The 20,799-nt window shown below is 58.3% G+C and overlaps 3 protein-coding genes across 3 annotated transcripts; all 3 read right to left on the bottom strand.

Annotated features, from left to right (window-relative positions):
- Positions 1-2,754: 2,754 nt before the first annotated feature.
- LOC309678324 (caltrin-like protein 2) lies at positions 2,755-3,667 on the bottom strand. The gene is made up of 3 exons (XM_082491324.1): positions 3,568-3,667; positions 3,229-3,390; positions 2,755-3,016 (listed from the first exon to the last, which is right to left on the bottom strand). Exons 1-3 carry the CDS (start codon positions 3,629-3,631, stop codon positions 3,012-3,014), a joined length of 231 nt encoding a protein of 76 aa, XP_082347450.1. The 5' UTR covers positions 3,632-3,667; the 3' UTR covers positions 2,755-3,011.
- A 4,927-nt stretch (positions 3,668-8,594) lies between these two features.
- On the bottom strand, positions 8,595-9,537 carry LOC309678297 (caltrin-like protein 2). The gene is made up of 3 exons (XM_082491292.1): positions 9,408-9,537; positions 9,069-9,230; positions 8,595-8,859 (listed from the first exon to the last, which is right to left on the bottom strand). Exons 1-3 carry the CDS (start codon positions 9,469-9,471, stop codon positions 8,855-8,857), a joined length of 231 nt encoding a protein of 76 aa, XP_082347418.1. The 5' UTR covers positions 9,472-9,537; the 3' UTR covers positions 8,595-8,854.
- A 2,143-nt stretch (positions 9,538-11,680) lies between these two features.
- Positions 11,681-18,553, bottom strand: MATN4 (matrilin 4; the record flags this gene model as incomplete). Its single annotated transcript, XM_082491237.1, has 10 exons — positions 11,681-11,748; positions 11,906-12,022; positions 12,768-12,920; positions 13,296-13,709; positions 14,149-14,271; positions 14,404-14,526; positions 14,628-14,750; positions 15,233-15,355; positions 16,543-17,112; positions 18,478-18,553. 10 exons carry the CDS (start codon positions 18,551-18,553, stop codon positions 11,681-11,683), a joined length of 1,890 nt encoding a protein of 629 aa, XP_082347363.1.
- Positions 18,554-20,799: the final 2,246 nt, after the last annotated feature.

Raw genomic sequence — 20,799 nt, 5'->3', positions numbered from 1 at the left:
GTCCAGCACCAGACCTGGTGGGTGGCTTGTCCCAGGAGAAGGTTCCACAGAAGCTGGTCCAGAGCTGTGGTAAGCCTCCAGGCAGAGAAAACCAATCCCTCCATCTCCAGGCTGCTCTATCCCTGGGGAAGCAGATGATGTGGGAAGAACCAGCATGGAAATATCTCCTCGCTGGCACAGGACTTGCTGCTTTTCCTGCTGTCTCGCTGGCACGTAGCTAGGATGCAGAGGGCAATTCCCTTCCTCCCCAGAGGCCTGGATCCAAGGGATTTTCAGTCAAAGCGTGCTGCCAGGAGCTTACCACGCTCCGTGATCCTGCCCTGTGCATGTTTTGGTGCATTGCCCGGCTCCTCCCAGGTGGGTGCTCACTGCATGGGTGGGTAGAGGTGAGTTTAGCCCATGGTGATGGGAGCTCCCCAGTACAGTTGTGGTGGTGAGCTGGGTGATGCTGGAAACACCGTGACCTGTGCCTGGGGAGAGGAAGGCAGAGGATTGGTTGATGAAGCTGCAGGTGGATGCACACAGCTGGAGCATTGCCTCAGGGCTTTTTAACTTGCAGTGCTCCCAAACAGAAAGAAGCAGAACTGAGGCAGACCAGAGATCCCCATAGCATCCTCTGGTCCTACAGCCATCTCCTCCTGCCTGCCTGGGCCAGCAGCTGGGTGACAGCGGTGACACGGGCAAAGCTGGCTCTGCCTCAGGGCAGGAGGAGGGACCTCTCCAGGCCATCACATGGAGATCTGGAGGCCCCAGACAGTAGTTTTTGGGAGGATGAGCCCCTCCTGGGCTGCGTGCCCTTGTCTCCCCGGAGGAGCCACTGCACTGGGCACGGCCGCTGTCGAGCTGTGCGGGGCCATGAGTGTTACCAGCCAAGAGGCACCCCATGCCTGGAGCTCTGTGCTTAATCAAACCAATTAGCAATTTAATCTTGTTAACAAACCAAGATAATTGCAGCATTATCAAATTAGCCAGCTGTATGGAAATGCCTGCTTAATAGCTGATAATAGCTGGTCCTGATGGAGGAGGGAGGGCTGTGATCTGTGACTAATGACCGGCGGGAGGTATAATCAGGCTTCTCTGCCCTCGGCCACAGCGCCAGCCCGGGCTACCTTTGTGCGGGGATGGCCAGGGGAGCGCTGGGGCTTTGCCCATCTCACCCCATGGCTTGTGTGGCACAGTGCTTCCCACTCAGGGGGGTGGGTTGGTGTAAGGGTGATAGTTATCCTTACCCCAGTAGGACACTGCACTGGTCAGAAGCAACATCTGATTTTTCACTGAATTTGACTGATGAGGTCCCAGCCCTTGTTCTGCCTGTCTCTGCCAGATGACCTGGTGTTTCCAGCCCCCGCTGGCACTGCATGAGCTCTCCCATCGTCTCTGCCCTTGGCCGAGCTAAGCAGAGAGGTGGTCTTTCACCACAGGACTTCTTCCTTCTGCATAACTTCTGCGTCTTTGCCTCCCTCCCTCCAGTTCCTCCATGGGGGTGACCGTGGAAGGACTCTCTCCAGCAGATGCTCTCCCCAACCTTGGCCAGGGACCTTCCAGTGTCTGCCCTGGGCCATGCGAGATGTCTTTCCCACAGCCGGAGACTTCATTCTGCTGTATTTGTGGGCGGTTTAAATATCTGGCCAGTCCCTGCTGCTCTCCAGATTGCCTTGCTCGTGCCTGGCAGTGGGGATGGTTAGCTCAGCCCTCGCACAGCAGCAGCCCCCGCAGCAGACACCTCTCAGGCAGCGCCTGTGGGATGCTCCTTGCAGGCAGGGAGGTGCGAGGGGCCGGGAGCTGGGCTGCCACCCTAATGCTCTTTTCCCGTTGTTGTCCAGACCATTTTCCTCTCTTCTCTCTAGTGCGTTGCAGACAGAGCAGACTCCTCTCCCAGTCTGGGCTGGGTCTGGTTGTTGAGAATATGATGATGGGACGCGCAAGCCTGGCATCAGCCGTGGATCCACGTAATGAGGTTTGGGGAAGGGGGGGAGGAGGGGGGGGCTGGCGGGCACTGTTTGCTGGGCATCAGCACAGGCTGGGTGGTGCTCGGCCCCCACTGTGCGTGGTGTCGATGCCTGGCTCTGATATTGCACTGGGCAGATGTCGGGCAGGTCCCTCGGGCTGCTCAGGTTTTCTCTTGCTGATGTTTCTCAGCATTTCCTGGATTTTGGCCCTGGCACTCAGCTGTACAAAAGTTAGGAGAACCCCTTAGAGATGTGTTTTTGTGCCCCGCCTCAAGGCTTTCCCAGGAAATTCTCTTCAGCTGAATTTTCCCCACTGCCTCAGCTTTGCTGAGCGGTGAGGGGCTCAGCACCACTTGGGGTTATGGTCTATGCAACCCCCCTCCTCTGCCCTCCCACCGGGCCCCAAGTGGGGTACCACAGGGAGGCTCTGCCTCCTGCATCCCGTGAGCAGGCAGGGTCCCTCCCCTGCCCACAGCCCTGCCTGTCTCGGGGTGTGCCTGGGGGGACACGCTGCTCTCCAGAGCCCCTCGCAGCCTGCCAGGAGCGTCCCCTAAATCATCCCGTCCTGTTTTGCTCCACACCCTTCCCATTGCCCTCTCCTCCTGGGGTCTGTAAGCCTCTGCCTGGATTTGCTCCCCCAAGCCAGCCCCTCACCACCCTCGGGGCGTGCAGCCACACGGTTCTCCTCCTCTCCCCCAGGCAGGAATTTGGGGGTGAAAGCAGCAGTGGGAGCACGTGCCAGGGTGGGCTCGGAGAGAGGCAGGAGGCGGCGGGAAAAGGAGTTGCACACCACGAGCATCCCTGGGAGAAGTTCTTTTATTTGTCAACAGAGCAGTGGGGCAGCGGAGGGAGGGGGCGTGCAGGCAGCACGTAACGCCGTGAGGCAGCTCTCAGCGGGCTGCTCCTGGAGCCGAGGTGGTCGCTGACCGTGGGCTGGTGGCCATCCCCATCCTCTCAGGAGCCGGCATCGGGCAGGACAAGCATGAGGCATGTGCAGCTGGCTGGTGCTGAGGTGGCACGGGGATGCTGAGACGGCCCTCGGTCTGTGCTGGGAGCAGGTGCTCACACTGGAGAAAGGGAGAGGAGGCATCAGCTCGGGTCTGGTGCTCAGAGTAACCCCAGCCCACACATTTGGTCACCCCAGTGAGGTCACCCAGTGAGGAGACAGTGGAGGGCTCTGGCAGCTGGACACAGCTCCCTGCCCAGGGCCACCGTCACTGTATTGCCCCCCCTCCGCCAGGCGGGGAGGTGGGAGCAGGAGAGGTGTCCCAGACCCTACCGTAGGAGACGGGGAGGGCAGGACGGCGCGAGAGACATCTCCTCCCACAGGAGGACGGGCAGCACTTCTTGTACCGTGGGCACTGCCGGTCGGTGAAACACCGGTTCGGAGGGTTGGGGATGGCACAGGTGACGCGGACGGGCGGGCAGGACCAGGTGCTGCCTGCAAGAGGAGGGAGCTCTTTGCTCCAGGCTGCCGGCACCTGAGGAGCCCTGGGGAGATGCTCCCCACCAAACACCCCTCTCCTCTGCCCTTCCATCCCGCAGGATCCCTGCAAACGTGCTCCTTCCCAGCACCAGTGCTTTTCATCCTTCTACTTTATCCTAGGACATCTCCTACCTGTCGGCAGCTCTGTCCAGAGGATGAGCATCCCCACCAGGAGGAGGGCGGCCACTGACTTCATGCTGCCGTGTCCCTGAGAGGTGAGTGATGAGCTGGGGGATACCAACTTTTAAACCCTTGGGAAGGATGGGGGTAGGAATGTGCTGATGTCTGTATCTTTTCCTCTGTTATTGCATTGTGTTTTCCGGAAGGCTTTTGCACAAGATCCAACGGGACTGTTCAATTGCTCAAAAAGCAGTTATTGCATTGTGCAACTGTCCCCTGCAGCCACACCTGGGGCTGAGGGCCAAGCCAAGGGGAGACCATCAAAGGCATTATCCCCTCAAGCAGGCTGGAGCCTGTGAAGCTGCTTTCTCTTGGGCAGGTGTGTTTCTCCAGGAGAAACCATTGTGGTGACCATGCTGTCTTCCATTCTGGTGGTCTGTTATGTGGGTTTCCATCTATATCTTCCACGTGGACCTGCAAACCAAACCTTACCACATGATCCAGATAAGCGTGGGGCTGCCTGTGCCTTCCCAGGGATGATCCTTTTGAGGCTTTCTCAGAGGATACCTGTCCCAGCCCCAAACCCTGCTGGCTCCTGCCCTGCTGGTGGCATAAGCTAGTTTTGGGAAAGCAGCTTTGGCTTAGACAAGAATGAGTCTTTTCCAGGCTCTGTGGGGGTCACCTGAACACCAACATCTTCTCTGGGTGGCCGCTGCCATGTGGGAAGCAGGTTGGTACGGGAAGAAAGTGGCTGAGCTCCTTGGGGTAGGAGCATTAGTTCAGCCAAACATCCCTCTGTGACTGAGCCCGAACTCTTGATGGCTGTAAGGATAAAGGACTGTGGTCCTCGCTCAGAGGCAAAGACCTCACTAGCCTTCAGGCCTCCATCTTCTCCCTCACAAGGAGGTTGTACCCCTGCTTCAGGCAAACTGTTTTCTTGGGCAATGGGAAATTACTCCATTTCCCACCAATGGGTCAATGTTCCCCTTAGTCTTGTGCAACAAGTTCCTGGAGCCTCTCCTTGGGATTTCTGGGGCTGGCGGGAACCTGAGCTGGAACTAGATGCTGGGAATGCCCTGGGAGGAGAAGGCACCCTGCAGCCAAACACCCCGTGCTCCTGCAAAGGGCCAGCCTGGGCAGCCCCTGATTTCGCAACCAGGCAGGGCAAGGAGCAGCAAAGGCCCAGGCATCACCCCTATGTGCTCCACACAGCCCCCGAGCCCCCCCACCATTGCTCTGCCCCAGCCCCTGGAGCCACTGCTTTCCATCCAGGGCATGATGGGCATCTCGCCGCACACTTTCCTGCTCAGAGGCCCCTTCTCATCTCGATGTGCTGCATTAACTGGACGTTAACTTACTGGGTATCTGTTAATTATTGTCCAGTTTACCGAATGATTCTGTGGCTGCATTTAGCTCTTTGTAAAGTCACTTATTAAATAACCAGGAGAGTATTTAGCCAACCCAAACAGACTTTCTGGGCTGTGCACCAACAATTTAACACTTCTAATGAGAAATAGAAGCATTGGATTAATTTTTAAGCGATCCTTTGGTGTTCAGCTGCTGTTGGGGCTCTAGAGGACAGTGCTGTGTTCCCAGCTGGTGCTGGGATCCAGCTGAGGTGGTGCTTGGGGCTGCACCTCCAAGAGAGGAGAAAACACCAGGGAGCAAGGCTTGGATTCAGTGTAGAGAAGTTGGGGGGGGGGGAAATCCACCTGAAGGACTTTTCCCTTACATACTTGCTATGGATAAAGCACTATTAAAAGTCTAAAGTCTGCTTCTACTGCAAATTCCCATGGAATAACGCAGACCGTGGCATTTCTGTGCACAGAACCGCCTGCAGTCCCTGTGTTGCACCCATGGCCCCAGGGTCCCCGCAGAGCTGTCCCCATCCCACACTGCTCATGCTCTCCCTCCATGCAGACCACTTCGTGAGCCTCCTCCCCAGGCAGCGAGCCCCGAGCGGTGCAGGATGCTGCCGGCTGATGCTGCTGTTTCCCAGCCAGGGCAGGGCGGCTCTCTGCTTTGTGTTTCCCAGGGATGGCAAGGATGGAGGCCGGCAGCCCCCGGTCCCCTGGCTCAGGACTTGACCATGGCCAAGCCCCAGCATTAGCAGGGTGTAAAAAGACTGGAGGAACAGTTTGTGCCCTGCAGAGCAGCCCTTGTCCTCTTGTCCTGGTTTGAACGACACAGGATTAATTTCTCTTTCAGTAATTTTACTTTTCAGTAAGTTCTCCTCTAATGCTTGGGAAAACTGCATTTTTCAAAGACTCTAGTGTCTGAATTAGTGAAAATATGGACTTTATAGCCAGTTATGATATGCGGGTTTCAAGGTCTCGGTGTTTTCAAGCTCACCAGGTGTGGGGACAAGGAGGAGCGAAACCCGGGCACTTGACTCAAGCTGGCCAACAGGGTTATTTCATACCATGAATGTTCCATTCAATATAAATTAGAAAGATCACTGAGGAGTTCACTCTCTTCCTTGACAGCTGCGATCCTGAGAACTTCATGCCCTGGTGCTGGACCTCTGAGCCCTTCCCTTCCCCCCAAAGCCGCAGTGCTGACAGCGTCCCACATTTGCTGTCACTGCTGGGGGTGCACAGCTTCTACAGATAGAATGGGCTGAGGATAATCCTTGTGTATTTTATACTGTTATCGGGTTCAATACTGGTCCTTTAGTATTAATAATGTTAATTATTTAGTAATCTAATAATTATTTAGTATTCTAATAAATCTGTTTATATTTCACCCCTTGCCTTTCCTTGTTTTTTTCCCCAGTTCCCTTTCCTGGGTGGGGAGGGGTCATTGGGTGAATAAATAATGGTTTAAATGACAACAAATTATTGTGGGTTCTTCAAACCGTGCCACCCTTACCGGGTGATGCAATGCTTTGCTCGAGGCCGAGCTCCGTCCATCCGTCCCCCGCTCACGGCTGAGGATGCTCCACCGCCTCGGGGTGCCCGGGAGTTGGGGAAGCCCCCAGCCCGGCGCACCCCCATTAGCGCTGGTGTCTGGTGCCATCTAGTGAAAAGCCATTAACGCGGCTCTGCAGGACCACGCAGGCACGGCCGCGATCCCACAGCCTGTGCTGGGGATGCTTTCCCGAAAATCCCACCGCAGCTTCTGCTGCCCTTCCCTGTGCCCCCCGCCTCCCCTCTCACACCTTCCCACCCCCGAGGCCGCGCTGTGCTGCCAGCCCAGCTCCACTTTGCTTACAACCCCCCTAGATATTTGCCAAAATTATATTGGGCTAACTGAGGCTTAATCATGCCCTCAGGGTGTGCCATTATCTGCCCTCATCAAGCTTGTTATTAAATCCTAAACACAGCTAATTGCTTTTTTTTTTTTTTTTTTTTAATATATTTTCCCTGCAGTTACTGTGTGATTTTTTAGAGAGCTGCATATAAAGCAGGGAAGTCCCAATCCCCAGTTTTGGGCTTGCAGCACACTGCTGTGGCTTCTTGGTCACCGCACTCTGTAGCAATATCGGATCTGGGTTGGATGTGGCTTATGACCATCAGCACCTTCCTAACCCCCCCCCCCACCCCCCATGCCGTCTGCTGGGCTGCGGGGCAGGGGAGAGGACAAGGAGGGTCTGGGGGGTGTATGGATGGGATGTGAGGCTGACGGGTGGGATATAGGGCTGACAGGAGGGCTGTGGGGCTGCCAGCTGGGATAGGCGCAGAGCTAATCAGCACTGCTTCATTTGCCAGCCCAGGTAAATGAAGCTAATGAGGCTGCAAATGCCCCAGTTGATGCCAACTGGGACAAGCGCCCTGCTCACAAGCCATCAAACCCCCACGCTGAGCTAGGGAACCGCTGCTTTCGATTGCGTGTGGAAAAAGCAACGCCTCACTTTGTCAAGGGAATACCTGAGCACATCCCAGCTCAGGCGTAGATCTCAATGCCAGCATTCCGGGCCTGGGTGGCCACCTCGGTGACACGGTCCTGGGGCCGGCCGTCCGTCACGATGATGGCAATGCGGGGGATCTTCTTGTGCAGGGGGCGTGCGCCCTCCTGCGTCGTGAAGGCCACGTTCATGGCGTACTGGATGGCCAGACCCGTCATGGTGCCCTGGGCCAGCGGCACGATGCTGTTGATGGCCTTCTCCATGTCTGCCCGTGTGAAGAAGGTCTTGAGGGAGAAGATGTTCTGCACCTGGCTGGAGTACTGGATCACCCCCACCCGCGTGGCGTTGGGGCCCACGTCCAGGCTGCTGATGATGTCCATCATGAACCGCCTCATGGTCTCGAACTCAAAGGGGCGCACGCTGCGGGAGCTGTCGATCACAAACACGATGTCCAGGGGACCTGTCCTGCACTTCAGGGCTGGAAGGGGGCAAAGGGACGGTTCAGCTTTGCGGCTGCCTGCGGGGAGCAGTGCTGGGAGTGGAGCCATGCCGGCTGGGTGGCCGGAGGGGTGCTCGGGGGGGATGGAGAGGGCAGGTTTGAGCAATGCCCACAGACAAAAGTTAGAAGAACCCCTTAGAGTTGTGGTTTTGTGCCCTGCCTCAAGGCTTTCCCAGGAAATTCTATTCAGCTGAATTTTCCCCACTGCCTCAGCTTTGCTGAGTGGTAAGGGGCTCAGCACCACTTGGGGTTATGGTCTATGCAACCCCCCTCCTCTGCCCTCCCACCGGGCCCCAAGTGGGGTACCACAGGGAGGCTCTGCCTCCTGCATCCCGTGAGCAGGCAGGGTCCCTCCCCTGCCCACAGCCCTGCCTGTCTCGGGGTGTGCCTGGGGGGACACGCTGCTCTCCAGAGCCCCTCGCAGCCTGCCAGGAGCGTCCCCTAAATCATCCCGTCCTGTTTTGCTCCACACCCTTCCCATTGCCCTCTCCTCCCGGGGTCTGTAAGCCTCTGCCTGGATTTGCTCCCCCAAGCCAGCCCCTCACCACCCTCGGGGTGTGCAGCCGCACGGTTCTCCTCCTCTCCCCCAGGCAGGAATTTGGGGGTGAAAGCAGCAGTGGGAGCACGTGCCAGGGTGGGCTCGGAGAGAGGCAGGAGGCGGCGGGGAAAGGAGTTGCACACCATGAGCATCCCTGGGAGAAGTTCTTTTATTTGTCAACAGAGCAGTGGGGCAGTGGAGGGAGGGGGCGTGCAGGCAGCACGTAGCGCCGTGAGGCAGCTCTCAGCGGGCTGCTCCTGGAGCCGAGGTGGTCGCTGACCGTGGGCTGGTGGCCATCCCCATCCTCTCAGGAGCCGGCATCGGGCAGGACAAGCATGAGGCATGTGCAGCTGGCTGGTGCTGAGGTGGCACGGGGATGCTGAGACGGCCCTCGGTCTGTGCTGGGAGCAGGTGCTCACACTGGAGAAAGGGAGAGGAGGCATCAGCTCGGGTCTGGTGCTCAGAGTAACCCCAGCCCACACATTTGGTCACCCCAGTGAGGTCACCCAGTGAGGAGACAGTGGAGGGCTCTGGCAGCTGGACACAGCTCCCTGCCCAGGGCCACCGTCACTGTATCCCCCCTCTGCCAGGCGGGGAGGTGGGAGCAGGAGAGGTGTCCCAGACCCTACCGTAGGAGATGGGGAGGGCAGGACGGCGCGAGAGGCATTTCCTCCCACAGAAGGACGGGCAGCACTTCTTGTACCGTGGGCACTGCCGGTCGGTGAAACACTGGTTCGGAGGGTTAAGCATGGCACAGGTGATGTGGACGGGCGGGCAGGACCAGGCGCTGCCTGCAAGAGGAGGGAGCTCTTTGCTCCAGGCTGCCGGCACCTGAGGGGTCCTGGGGAGATGCTCCCCAGCAAACACCCCTCTCCTCTGCCCTCCCATCCCGCAGGATCCCTGCAAACGTGCTCCTTCCCAGCACCGGTTATTTTCCTCCCTCTACTTTATCCTAGGACATCTCCTACCTGTCGGCAGCTCTGTCCAGAGGATGAGCATCCCCACGAGGAGGAGGGCGGCCACCGACTTCATGCTGCCGTGTCCCTGAGAGGTGAGAGCATGACGAGCTTGGGGACACGGACACTTAAACCCTTGGGAAGTATGGGGGTGGGGAGTTGGGCTGGGCACATGTTGATGTTTGTACCTTTTTCCTCTGTTATTGCATTGTGTTTTCTGGAAGCCTTTTGCACAAGATACAAACAGGATTGTTCAATTGCTCAAAAAGCAGTTCTTGCATTGCACAACTGTCCCCTGCAGCCACACCTGGGGCTGAGGGCCAAGCCAAGGGCAGATGGTCAAGGGCATCATCCCCCCGAGCAGCCCGGAGGCAGTGAAGCTGTATTCTCCTGGGCAGGTAATTGCCCCCCCCTTTTTTTTTTTTCTCTATTGTGTTTTTTTTTTTTATTTTCCCTGCAGTTACTGTGTGATTTTTTAGAGAGCTGCATATAAAGAAGGGAAGTCCCAACCCCCAGTTTTGGGCTTGCAGCACACTGCTGTGGCTTCTTGGTCACCGCACTCTGTAGCAATATCGGATCTGGGTTGGATGTGGCTTATGACCATCAGCACCTTCCTACCCCCAAATTGGCCAAGGTGGGCGCTGGAACCACTAACAGAGTTCCCAGGGAGAAGGAGCTGTGCTGAAATGGTGCGAGCCCAGGGCTGTAACCTTCCTCTTCCTCCTCCTCCCGCCAGCCCAGGGCTGCACAGCACCCTGCACAGCCCCGTGAGCCCCCCCAGGCACACAAACCCCTCCTGCACAAATCGCTAGTCCGGAAACAACAGCTCCTCTCAGTCCCGCTTCGCCCTCACCTCCTGGGCACAGGAGCAGCAAACACGAAGGACCCCTCCGAAAACCTGTGGATGCCCCTATCCGGCAGCCTCTGCCTGTGTGCAGGAAACAGGACTAAGTGGAGACCTCCTTTCCCCTGGGTGTGGGACACGGGGACTGTGGGCTTCTGTGACTAAAAAGCCACCTCTGCCCCACGCACCTGTGGGAGATGGGTCCACGGCTGCTTCAGCATCCCTCCCCGGGCAGCCGGGAGCTCGGCAGCGCTCCTGCCCCGAGCAGAGGCATCCTGGCACCAGGGCCGGGTCCCCCACGGGTTTATGCGACCCTGTGCCAGACTTGGCGCGTTTATACCCCCATAAAGCAGGCGCTGAGCTCCCCCGGCGCCGACCAGCGCAGGCTCCAAACACTGGGAAAGGCGACACAGCGGCTGTGCCACACGGGCTCCCTCCAGCCGAGGCCAGGCCTGCAGCATGCTGGGGTGCCCAGAGAGCAAGGATTTTCCCAAAGGATTTTTAGAGCCTGAGGATAGGGAGCCTTTGCAAAAGCCGGAGGCCCCTGTTCTGACGCAGAGATGCCTCCGGGGCCCTGCAGCCCAGCCGAAAGGAGAGGGACGTGTCATACAAATCTTCAGGGTGTTTATTGTCAGGATAGAAATTTCTTTATATAAAAGAAGTGTTTAAAAATAGCACTACCCTGCTCTCAAAATGAAATATATATATATACACACACGTAGATATTTATAGAAAGAATTATTACCATTTTGCTATGTGATAAAAAAAAAAAAAAAAAAAAGACACAACAAAACAAGATAATGACCAATTCCCAAACAATTCTGCCAAAAGCGGGGCAAAGGGGTGTGCCGATTCCTGCCACCCGCTTTCCCACCATGGGTGCACACCCGGGCACCACGCTGGCAGCCGGCCGGGCAGCACGCAGCCCCGTGCACTGCCCACAGCGCCCGGCTCTTCTCACCCCAGCACTTGGCAGCCGACACTGAGATGGCAGAAGCTCTCGGGGTGCGACCGCTGTAGGGTTTGTTTTTTTTCTCCTCTTGCAAAGCAGCGTGCTGGGTGCTAGGGAGCAGGGGGGGCTGAGCAGGGGCTGGTTCATCCCAATCGCTCCACGAAAAGGCCGGGTGTCACATCTCCTCATCCAAGCCCAGCCTGCCCACGCAGTCATCCCAACTCAGCCCAGACCTGCCAATTCGGAGGAACGAGGAAACGATGACAGCTGAACCCGTTGGCTTCGCAGCAGGGGGTTCTGCTCAAGTTCTTTTTTGGTTTTTTTTTAGGATTTTTGTTTTTTTTTTTTTTAAACACACTCCACCTCCCCCTTGGGATTTTGCGATACAAGAACAAACACTGATGCTTTACAATAACCTAGCAATAACAATGCCACGTAGCTACTGTACGTCCCCGTGCCCCGTCCGAGCGCTGCAGCCCTCTGCAAGGATCACTTCTTGTTGGCAATCTGCTTTTCCAAGTCTTCGAGTCTGGCCGTCATCTGAGCAAGTGAACGTGCTAAGGAAACAGTGTGAGCTGGATGGTCTGGTGGGCAAAAGGCTTTTTCCCCTTGAAGGAGCCTAAAGTCTTCCCCATTCCCATGTATCCATCCCTTCCTTCCCTGTGTGCAGTCTGTCCCCAGGCTGCCCTGCACCCCCACAAGCCCAGGCATCACCCCAAAGGATATTTTTCTCGGTGAGGCTCTGCAGGATGGCCACGGTGTTTGTCTGGAACTGCACCAGCGCCTCGCACTCGCATGGGCTGCGGATCTCCATCTCCCCTTTGCCCTCCTCTGTGACCACAGGGGTTTGGGAGCAGTCAGAGCCACAGCCCCGCAGCGCCTGGCTCTTCCCTGCTCCCACACAGCACGAGTCCCTTGTCCCTGCAGCCACCTGCCGGGGCCGGACCTGAGCCTCAGGCCTCTCACCCCATCTTCCCCTCTTTTTCCAGCCTCACTCCTTTTCACCAGCGAGCTCACTGCCAGTCATCCCGCGGGGCTGCCGCACACGTGGTGACAGCGCCCCGAGGTCAGCCAGTGCTGAGCTTCACTTTGCCTTCAAGCCAGGGTGGCAGGGGGCACGCTGACCCCGCATCCGCGGCCCTGCAGGGCGTCCCAAGGGCACTGGGGAGCCCCAGCCTGCCCCAGGGCAGGGAGACCCTCCCAGTAATCCCTCATGGTCCTCCTGCACCCGGCAGCAACAGAAGCACCAGTCTGGACAAGGAGACAGGCCATCTTCAGAGCCGGAGCAGCATCCCTCGAGGCAGGGTGCAACCCCAGCCGCTGCCCATGACACGGCACTGGGGTGGCCACTCACATCCCCCCCAGCTCCACCTTCTTCTCTTCCAAATGCCTCCCCGAGACCCACCTCTATACCCACAACAGGCCGGTGAGATCCAGAGACACCTAGGCGCACACCAGCCCAGGCGGTACGCGACACAGGGTGACAGACACACAAACCACCCCACCAACTCTGCAGGGAGAGGAGGGGTCCCTCAGCTCTGGGCTGAGCCCCCCCGGTGTGGCCAGGAGCACCCACCTGGGCAGATGTTCAGCTTGAAGTTCTCCACGAGGTGGGTCATGGTGGTGAAGTCTGCTGAGTAGGAGAAGTGCTGCTCCACCGGCTCAGAGGCGATGGCTCTCAGCTCCTCTTCCACGGCCTTGCCGACACCCACGGCGAACATGACAATCCCTGCGTGGCAAGGACGGATCCTGAGCACTGTGCCAGCCACCCCCCAGCAGGCAGCCCCGAGCCCAGAGGGAGCAAAGCTGAGGGTGTGGGATTCCCCCTGGGCAACCAAGGATGCAGAATTTCCCCCAGGCTTCCCAAATACACGTCAGGAATTTGGGAAGGATGGGGAGGAGCGCGGCAGCACCGCCACGGTGCAGGCTGCTGCAGAAGGATGCTGCTCAGAGCGCCCTGTGACCACAGCATGCGGACCCAGGCGGTGCAGCATCCCACAGCTGGGTGCTGGGTGCTGCAGCCTCCCCCAGAGCCAACCACCCCAAGGAACCATCCTGGGATGCCCAAAGCACTGCAATTTGGGGTTCCCCAGCCCCCTCCCACCTGACTCCTTTGCTCTTCTGGCCCATTCGGAGATGTCATCCTGGGAGCGCCCGTCTGTGAAGACAAGCCCGATTCTGGGGACGTTGTGGGAGAGAGGCCTGGCACCTTCCAGCTCGGAGAAGCTGTGCTCCACCATGTGCTTGAGGGCAAGACCTGTCATGGTGCCTTTCTCCATGTACTCCACCTCCATCACCGCCTTCTTGATTTCATCTGCGCTGTGGTACTTGTTGAGGGGGAATTCAGTGCGGACACGGCTGGAGTACTGCACCAGCCCCACCCGCGTGCCGTGGGGGGACACCTCCAGCAGGTCCACGATGCGGTTCACAAACTGCTTCACCAGCTCAAAGTTTTGGGGCCGGACACTCTTGGAGCCATCGATCACCATCACCAGGTCAACGTGACTGGCCCCGCACCCTGTGGGCAGAGGGGGAAGGTGAGAAGGAGCAGCCTGGCCTTGAAGATGCCCAGGGCTGGGGCATTGCTGCTGGGCTTCAGGACACCACACGGACCCCCTGGATATGCAGCTGGGCTGAGGCCAGGAAGCAGGGCAAAACCCAAAAACCTCCACTGCCACCCCAGCATCCCCTGAAAGTCTTTCCTAGTTCTCCCTTTTCCTGAACTTTTCCTCAAAGCTCCTGTTGCATCTTCTGGGCCGTGTCTCTGAGGACATGAGCCCCCATCCATCACCGCAGCAGCCGGGGCGTTCCACCAAGTCCAACCCGCTCTTCACTCTCCTTCCAACCCAGCTCAAACAAAGTCCCGCTTAGACCCCCAGCCCAGTTTCAGGTAAGCCCTCGCCAGGAGCACAGAGCCCAGACGAGGAGGATGCCAAGAGCCGCGTCCCGGTACTCACTGCTGCACGCCTTGCCGTCAGCCTGGAGCTGCTGTCCCTCGGGGCACACGCAGCGGTAGGAGCCCTCCGTGCTCACGCACTTGAACTCGCAGCCATGATCCACCCCGTTGCAGAGGTCGGTGGCTGGAAGACACAGGGCATAGGGTTATCCCCGTCCAGGCGGGGTGGCCCAGGAGCAGCCCCTCCCCCTGGGGACCAGGGCAGGACGTAAAGGCGCCTGCCGTACATCGCAGCCTGTGCCATGCCGGGACGTACCCCTGCAGGACCTGCTGTCGGGCTGCAGTGTGAACCCGCTGCGGCAGCGGCAGTAGTGGCCGTTGGGGATGCTCACGCACTCGTGCTGGCAGCTGTGGTTTCCGAAACTGCAGTAATCGATCACTGGTGAGAGAAGAAGAGGGGTGGGCAGAAAGGGAAAGGCAAGAGAAGGAAAGGGAGACCAAGAAGCAAATGAAGGGACAGGATGGGAGAGGGACACTTACTAGAGCAGGTCCTTTTGTCCTGGTTGAGGTAGTAACCTGGGCGGCAGCGGCACGAGTACGACCCACGAGCGCTGACGCACTGGTGCTGACAGCCGTGTCTCCCCTCTGCACAGGCATCGATGGCTGCGGGGGAACAGGACACCCGTCACCCTCCCATCCCGGTCTCCCCAAGGCAGCCGAGCAGGCACTGCTCCAGAGCTTCGAGGAAGCTCCCAGCACCGAGATAAGAAGGAAAAAGTTCCAGGGTGGTGGCCAGAACCAATTAATACCGCTTTGCACTCAAAATACAGGGCCAAAACACTATGCACTTTGGTGGCTGGGACCGCATCGTCCGGTACCGGCTGCCCACAGCTCCCTCTGGTGACAGGCAGTTATGCCCACATAAGCCCCAAGTGTCCCATCCCAGAGAGGTGACCAGGATTCACCAATGCTGGATGTCTCCAGTCATTACAGACCCGGGAGGCAGCATCTCCGGTGAACGGAGCACCCAGGCTGCTGCTGGCCTCACTGGGTCCTCCGCTGTGTTTCGGTTTCCTTCTGTGAGACCTGTAACTACAAGCCCTCTATGAGAGTTAGGATAAAAAAAAAAAAAAAAGTGTTTTTACGGGAACAGGTCTTTCCGTCCACGTTGAGCCTGTAGCCCGGGTTGCATTCGCAGTAGAAGGAGCTGGGGGTGCTGACGCAGCTGTGCTGGCAGCCGTGCTCCTGCTCCACGCACATGTCCACCCCTGCAAGACAGAAAGGGCATCAGAGCAGCCCACGGGCAGGTCGGATGAGCGGAGACCCCAGCGCCGGCACGTGCCCTGTCCCTGCAGCCGCAGCCACCGGGATGACCCGCATGGCTCCAGCCCTTCCAGCCCCAGCGCTCACCCACTGATTTCCAGCGCACGGACACCAACACTGCCCGGGGCAGGTTTCTGAACTGCCTCGGCTTTCTGATCTACGCTCAGTATTAATTGATACTGCCGATAGCTTGAGCTGAATAAGCGAAAGCTTGAGCTCAGCCAGAACACGCTGAAGGAGCCAGGTCAGCACATCCACATGGCCAGGAGCCCGCAGAGCCGGCTGGGAAGCGGGCACCAGGGCAGGCAGGTGACGGGCAGGGCGCCGTAAGCAAAGGCAGCGGGCACAGGAGCACATCAGGGCCCTGGGGGTAGTATCTGGTCAGCCCTGGACCCCCCATCCCCAGCAAGCCGGGACTCACCACAGCACTGGGAAACGCTGCCCGAAAGATGCTGGCGGCTGCCTTCAGCCCTTCCACAGATGCTGAAGCACGTGAGCGAGGTCTTGCCAGCCTGCTGCGGTGCCAGGTCTCTGGCAAAGCCCACCAGCACGGCAGGGGACAGACAGGTCCCAGCCTGGGAGCTCCCGACCCACACCAGTATGGCCACAGTGTGAACCAGCCTCCCGGCTCCCAGCCGAGCCCGGCCGGACGCTCCAGAGCGGCCCCACACAGCCAGGGTTTTATTAAACACAAATGTGCGTGCAGCGGATGCCACGCACGTGTCTGCGTAGGAGGAGACCCCGCTAGAGCCACGTTGAAATGTATACGGGGCTCTGGGACGTGTCACCCGTCCCCGTCACACCCAGGGAAATCAGCTCCATGTTTCCTGCTCTTTATTATTCCCATCACCACTGCCACGATGTCCTGGCTTGGGGCAGACCTACTGGGAAGGGCTGAAGAAAGTGCTTCCTTGTACTGCTTTCAAAGCTTTCCTTATCTCCCCCCAGGAAGGGTGAGCAAGAATAAAGGTTGCCTGTCTCTGCACCCCCTCGGGGACACTGGTTCCCTGTCCACGCTACTCCTAGCAAGGGCAGCCACCCCAAACACCCCTCTGGAGGTCATCTTCTAGCCTCTATGAGGAGCAGGCACCAGGGCAACCCTTGCCACCCCACCGCCACAGCTCTCACCCACCGCAGAGCTTGTCCTGGAACTGCTTCCCGAACTGCTGGATGAGCTCAAAGGACTCCACCAGGAAGACGTGCTCCTCCAGCGGCGGTGAGGCCATGGCCCGCAGCGAGTTCATGTCTGCCCGCTGGATGCCCACGGCGTAGATCTCAATGCCAGCATTCCGGGCCTGGGTGGCCACCTCGGTGACACGGTCCTGGGGCCGTCCGTCCGTCACGATGATGGCAATGCGGGGGATCTTCTTGTGCAGGGGGCGTGCGCCCTCCTGCGTCGTGAAGGCCACGTTCATGGCGTACTGGATGGCCAGACCCGTCATGGTGCCCTGGGCCAGCGGCACGATGCTGTTGATGGCCTTCTCCATGTCTGCCCGTGTGAAGAAGGTCTTGAGGGAGAAGATGTTCTGCACCTGGCTGGAGTACTGGATCACCCCCACCCGCGTGGCGTTGGGGCCCACGTCCAGGCTGCCGATGATGTCCATCATGAACCGCCTCATGGTCTCAAACTCGAAGGGGCGCACGCTGCGGGAGCTGTCGATCACAAACACGATGTCCAGGGGACCTGTCCTGCACTTCAGGGCTGGAAGGGGGCAAAGAGACAGTTCAGCTTTGCGGCTGCCTGCGGGGAGCAGTGCTGGGAGCGGAGCCATGCCGGCTGGGTGGCCGGAGGGGTGCTCGGGGGGGATGGAGAGGGCAGCCCCCACAGACCAGCATCTTTCCACTACCAAATAAACCCATGGAGGCGCTCTCTGGCAGAGCGGGAGCAGGGACAACAGGCTGGGAGATATGCCCTGGCCGTGGGGAAACCATGGTGTCCCCTCCTCCCCAACTCCATCTCTGCAGCCAGACCCAGCTCCTGCTCCCTGCATTTCCACAGGGGCTGCAGAAACGCCCTTCTGTCTGTCGGCATCTGCCCTGGCAGGGTTTAAGCACAGGTTTAGGCAGCGGCATCTTCACCTCTGTAGCGAATCACAGCATTAAAGTATAAAACAGCCCAGTGCCCCGTGCTGTCCTCTGCGCGCTGCAGCTCCCACTCCGGACCTCTGCACCGCACAGGCTGCCGCTGCTGTGGCGCCAAGCATGAAAATACTGCTCTGGGCAATTCTTCTGTTCCCCCCACAGCTCCAGCCTCCCCTGGTTTTACTGCATTTTGCCAGTTTCTGCCTAAAACCAGGGCTTGCTTTGTTCTGTTTTTTTTGCTTTTTTTTCTTAAGGGCAAAAAATGAGACAGTGAAAAGCACGGCTAAGGGCACGCACACGGTGGGGATCGAGCCAGAGCCTCTCTTGGACATATGGGTGCAACTTCCAGTGCAAACCGGGAGAGTGTTTAGCAAGTGAAATGCCAATGAACATATTTTGCTTGGCTTGTGCGTACCCAAGCCTGGGAGAATTTGGCCCTAATGGTAAGCAAACACTTTGAGTCCCCTTGGGATGATGCCCAGACCCGGGCTGTCATCTCAACTGCTCTGAAGGTCTGTGAGACATACACGGCTCTTTCCTCCGTTCGGTGCCTTCACCGTTTTCAAACTGGAATTGATTTAGCTCCCTCTGCCCTGGGAGGAGAGAGGCCGGTGCCCCTGGGTTTGCTTTGTCCCCCCCATCAGGAGAGCCGTGGAGGGAAGGGGTTCCCCCTCATGTGGTCAGAGCCCACGGGCAGGAGGGTGACAAGCCCTGAGCTGGGCTGTGCCAAGGCTGAGGACATGCCCGGAGCAAGTGGCACCCAGACCCGCCACGCTGGGGCCAGGCTCAGGCTCCCGCTCCGCTGGGCAGCGCTGGGAAGTTCGGGTCTCATGCCTGGGAGGACCCTCCATCCTCCCGCGGATGCCTCCCAAGAAGAGGCAGCAAGTCCCCCCACCTCAAGCGGCAAGCTGTCCTCCGAGGGCTTCACTGCCCTGACACACTCGCTTCTCTCTCCTCCAGGCAATTCCCACCGGCCAGGGCTCACCTGCAGGTTTTGGTCTGGCTTCCAGCATCGTCAGCAGAAGCAGGAGGAGAGGGGCAACGGGCAGGAGCTTCATCATGGCTCTGCGAGACTACACGGCTCCGGGGCTGGGGGGACTCACTGTGGGGAGAAGATGATGTGCAATCAGTGCTGAGAGTGGGCTGAGCCACGGGGCCACGATCGCCTGCAGTGGGTGGCCCCAGGCAGTGCCAAAAACACCGGGGAGCAGCAGCAGTTGTGACAGATCCATCCCCAAACTTCTCCCAACCCACGTGGGACTCTTCCCATTCGAGGACTGGCAGTCTCAGCACAGCTAAATTTCATTACAGTAGCAATGACCTGCCAAAGGGTCTGATTTTCTGCTCTGGGTGGAGCTGGCCATCGGACAAACCTTATTTTCACTTGCAAACCAGGCGGATGGGATGTTCAGCCAAATGCTTTTTCACTGGCGGTGCAGCTGCTCCCCACAGCCAGACAGAGAGTGGGAAAGCTGCACCCGGGGACGCGGAGCACCGGCCCTCCCGACGCTCCCTCCGCAATGTGCCGGGACGAGAAGCCCCCAGACGAAATGCCAGCACAGACAAAACCTGCTCAGAAGCCTCTCGAAGTCACTGGCAAAGACCGTTTTTCCAAGAAGCTCCATAAATTTATTCTCTGTGTTTTTCCAAACTGCCTTTGGAGAGCAGAAGCCTCCGCAGGCACTGCACCCCTCCTGCTCTCCTTCTTTGCAGGGGGGCATCACCCTGGGGGACCCCACCGCTCTGTCGCCAGCGCTTTGCAGCTCTCCCCGTCCTGCTGGCTTTTCCGAGGCATGCTCTGCACCCCGACAGGTTTTTCCATGTGCTTGAGGTGGGATAGTTGGGGGGGGGGGGGGGGGGGGGGGAAGATATTTAGACCAGTTACCCAAAACCTCAGCTTGTCACTTGTCTCCCTCCCTGCCTACCTGTGTTGCCTTACCTTGCCTTTCCCTGCCCTGGCTCAGTTCCTGCCGGGACACGGATTTATTTGGCTTATTTTTATTCCAGCTCTGGTTGGAAACCCAAGGTGCTGGGGAGGGGGGGGGGGGGGGGGATTCCACAGTTCATGGGGCTTTCCCAAGGAGACCTGCAGCACCACGACCGGGCACAGATACTGGAAGGGTGCTTATAAAAAAAAAAAAGCACATGGAAATTCATTTTATCGGTAGTTATCAGCTGATATTTATTTAGCCCCAGGAGGTCTCAGTTGTCATTCATCACCAGGGTTGCCATTTAATTGCTCAGTGGTTACGTGCAGCCCTGAACCTAATGCAGTTGATAGCAGCGACACTGATAATAGGTTTCACAGCTGCATCTTAAAATTGTCTCCAGACTCAGTGGTCACACCTGAAAAATGATACTGAAGAATTAGAAGGACAGAAAAGGGCTACAAGAGGAAACTGGGATCCAGAACACCAGTCTCAAAGTGGGAGACACGGCCTTTTCCTGGGGAGCGTGAGCAGCCCAGCCAGCCCGGGACGCACTGTGGCCTTTCGGGAGCTCCTGCAGAGCTGTGCAGTGGAGGGGCCAAGCGGGATCACTCCGGGTTGGGAGATTATGGGACTCTGCAGCGTGGCAGGGCTTTTCTAGGAAGCCGTGGGGCCAAGGTGAGCATCGCTTTGCGGTCGGGAGTGCTCGAGTGCCTGTGCCCCCTCACAAGAGCACCATGTGCAAGCAGAAGAGCAAAGAGCCCCTCCTATCCCACCTTCGTTTCCCCATTTACTTAGCAGATTCTTTTTCCAGCAATGCTTTTTTGGTGGGGGAGAAAGAACTCACTAACCACTAAATAAACTGGGGACAGCTATGCCACCTATAACAGTCCTGCAGCTCTCTGCTCCCCGAGCCTCCCTGCAATGGCAGGCTGGCACACAGCCTGCGCCTCGCAGCATCCAGATAGCTTCAAAGCCAGCCCAGAGAGAGGAATGAGCTCTTGGGCCAGGAACCAAGGAGGAGAAAACCAGCTCACGACTGATCTATTTTTAACAGCATCTCAGCTTTGGATGAAGCCTTGGCACTCGCCGTGGCTGGAGGGGCTGATGCTGCCTGGACAGGGCAGGGCACGGCGGCTCAGCCATGTATCCAGCACCGGTCCTGGCAGCAGAAACCCAGGCTGGGACAGTGCCCTGGTCCCCGATTCAATATAACACCCAGCCCTGCCCCAGCAGCAAGGCTGGCGGGGATGGAGAAGCAAAATTGATGGGACAGATGCCCCCGAGTATCCCTCCCACCATCCTGCGCTGGGCAACTTCTGCTACTCGCCGTCCCCACTCCCCCGGGGCCGACAGCGCTGGGGCTGACTTGCAGCCCT

Source organism: Vanellus vanellus (genome assembly GCF_965231255.1).
Source record: "Vanellus vanellus genome assembly, chromosome: 15".
NCBI classification, from domain to species: Eukaryota; Metazoa; Chordata; class Aves; order Charadriiformes; family Charadriidae; genus Vanellus; species Vanellus vanellus.
Note: the sequence above shows the minus strand (reverse complement) of the source record. Positions and strands in the feature narration are given on the sequence as shown.

What these genes read in the sequence shown, in the direction of transcription:
- LOC309678324 (XM_082491324.1), bottom strand. Translation starts at nt 3,631, where the DNA reads ATGAAGTCAGTGGCCGCCCTCCTCCTGGTGGGGATGCTCATCCTCTGG. An exon ending in CTGGACAGAGCTGCCGACAG is followed by an intron (nt 3,391 to 3,567) that starts GTAGGAGATGTC and finishes CTCCTCTTGCAG; the next exon opens with GCAGCACCTGGTCCTGCCCG.
- LOC309678297 (XM_082491292.1), bottom strand. Translation starts at nt 9,471, where the DNA reads ATGAAGTCGGTGGCCGCCCTCCTCCTCGTGGGGATGCTCATCCTCTGG. An exon ending in CTGGACAGAGCTGCCGACAG is followed by an intron (nt 9,231 to 9,407) that starts GTAGGAGATGTC and finishes CTCCTCTTGCAG; the next exon opens with GCAGCGCCTGGTCCTGCCCG.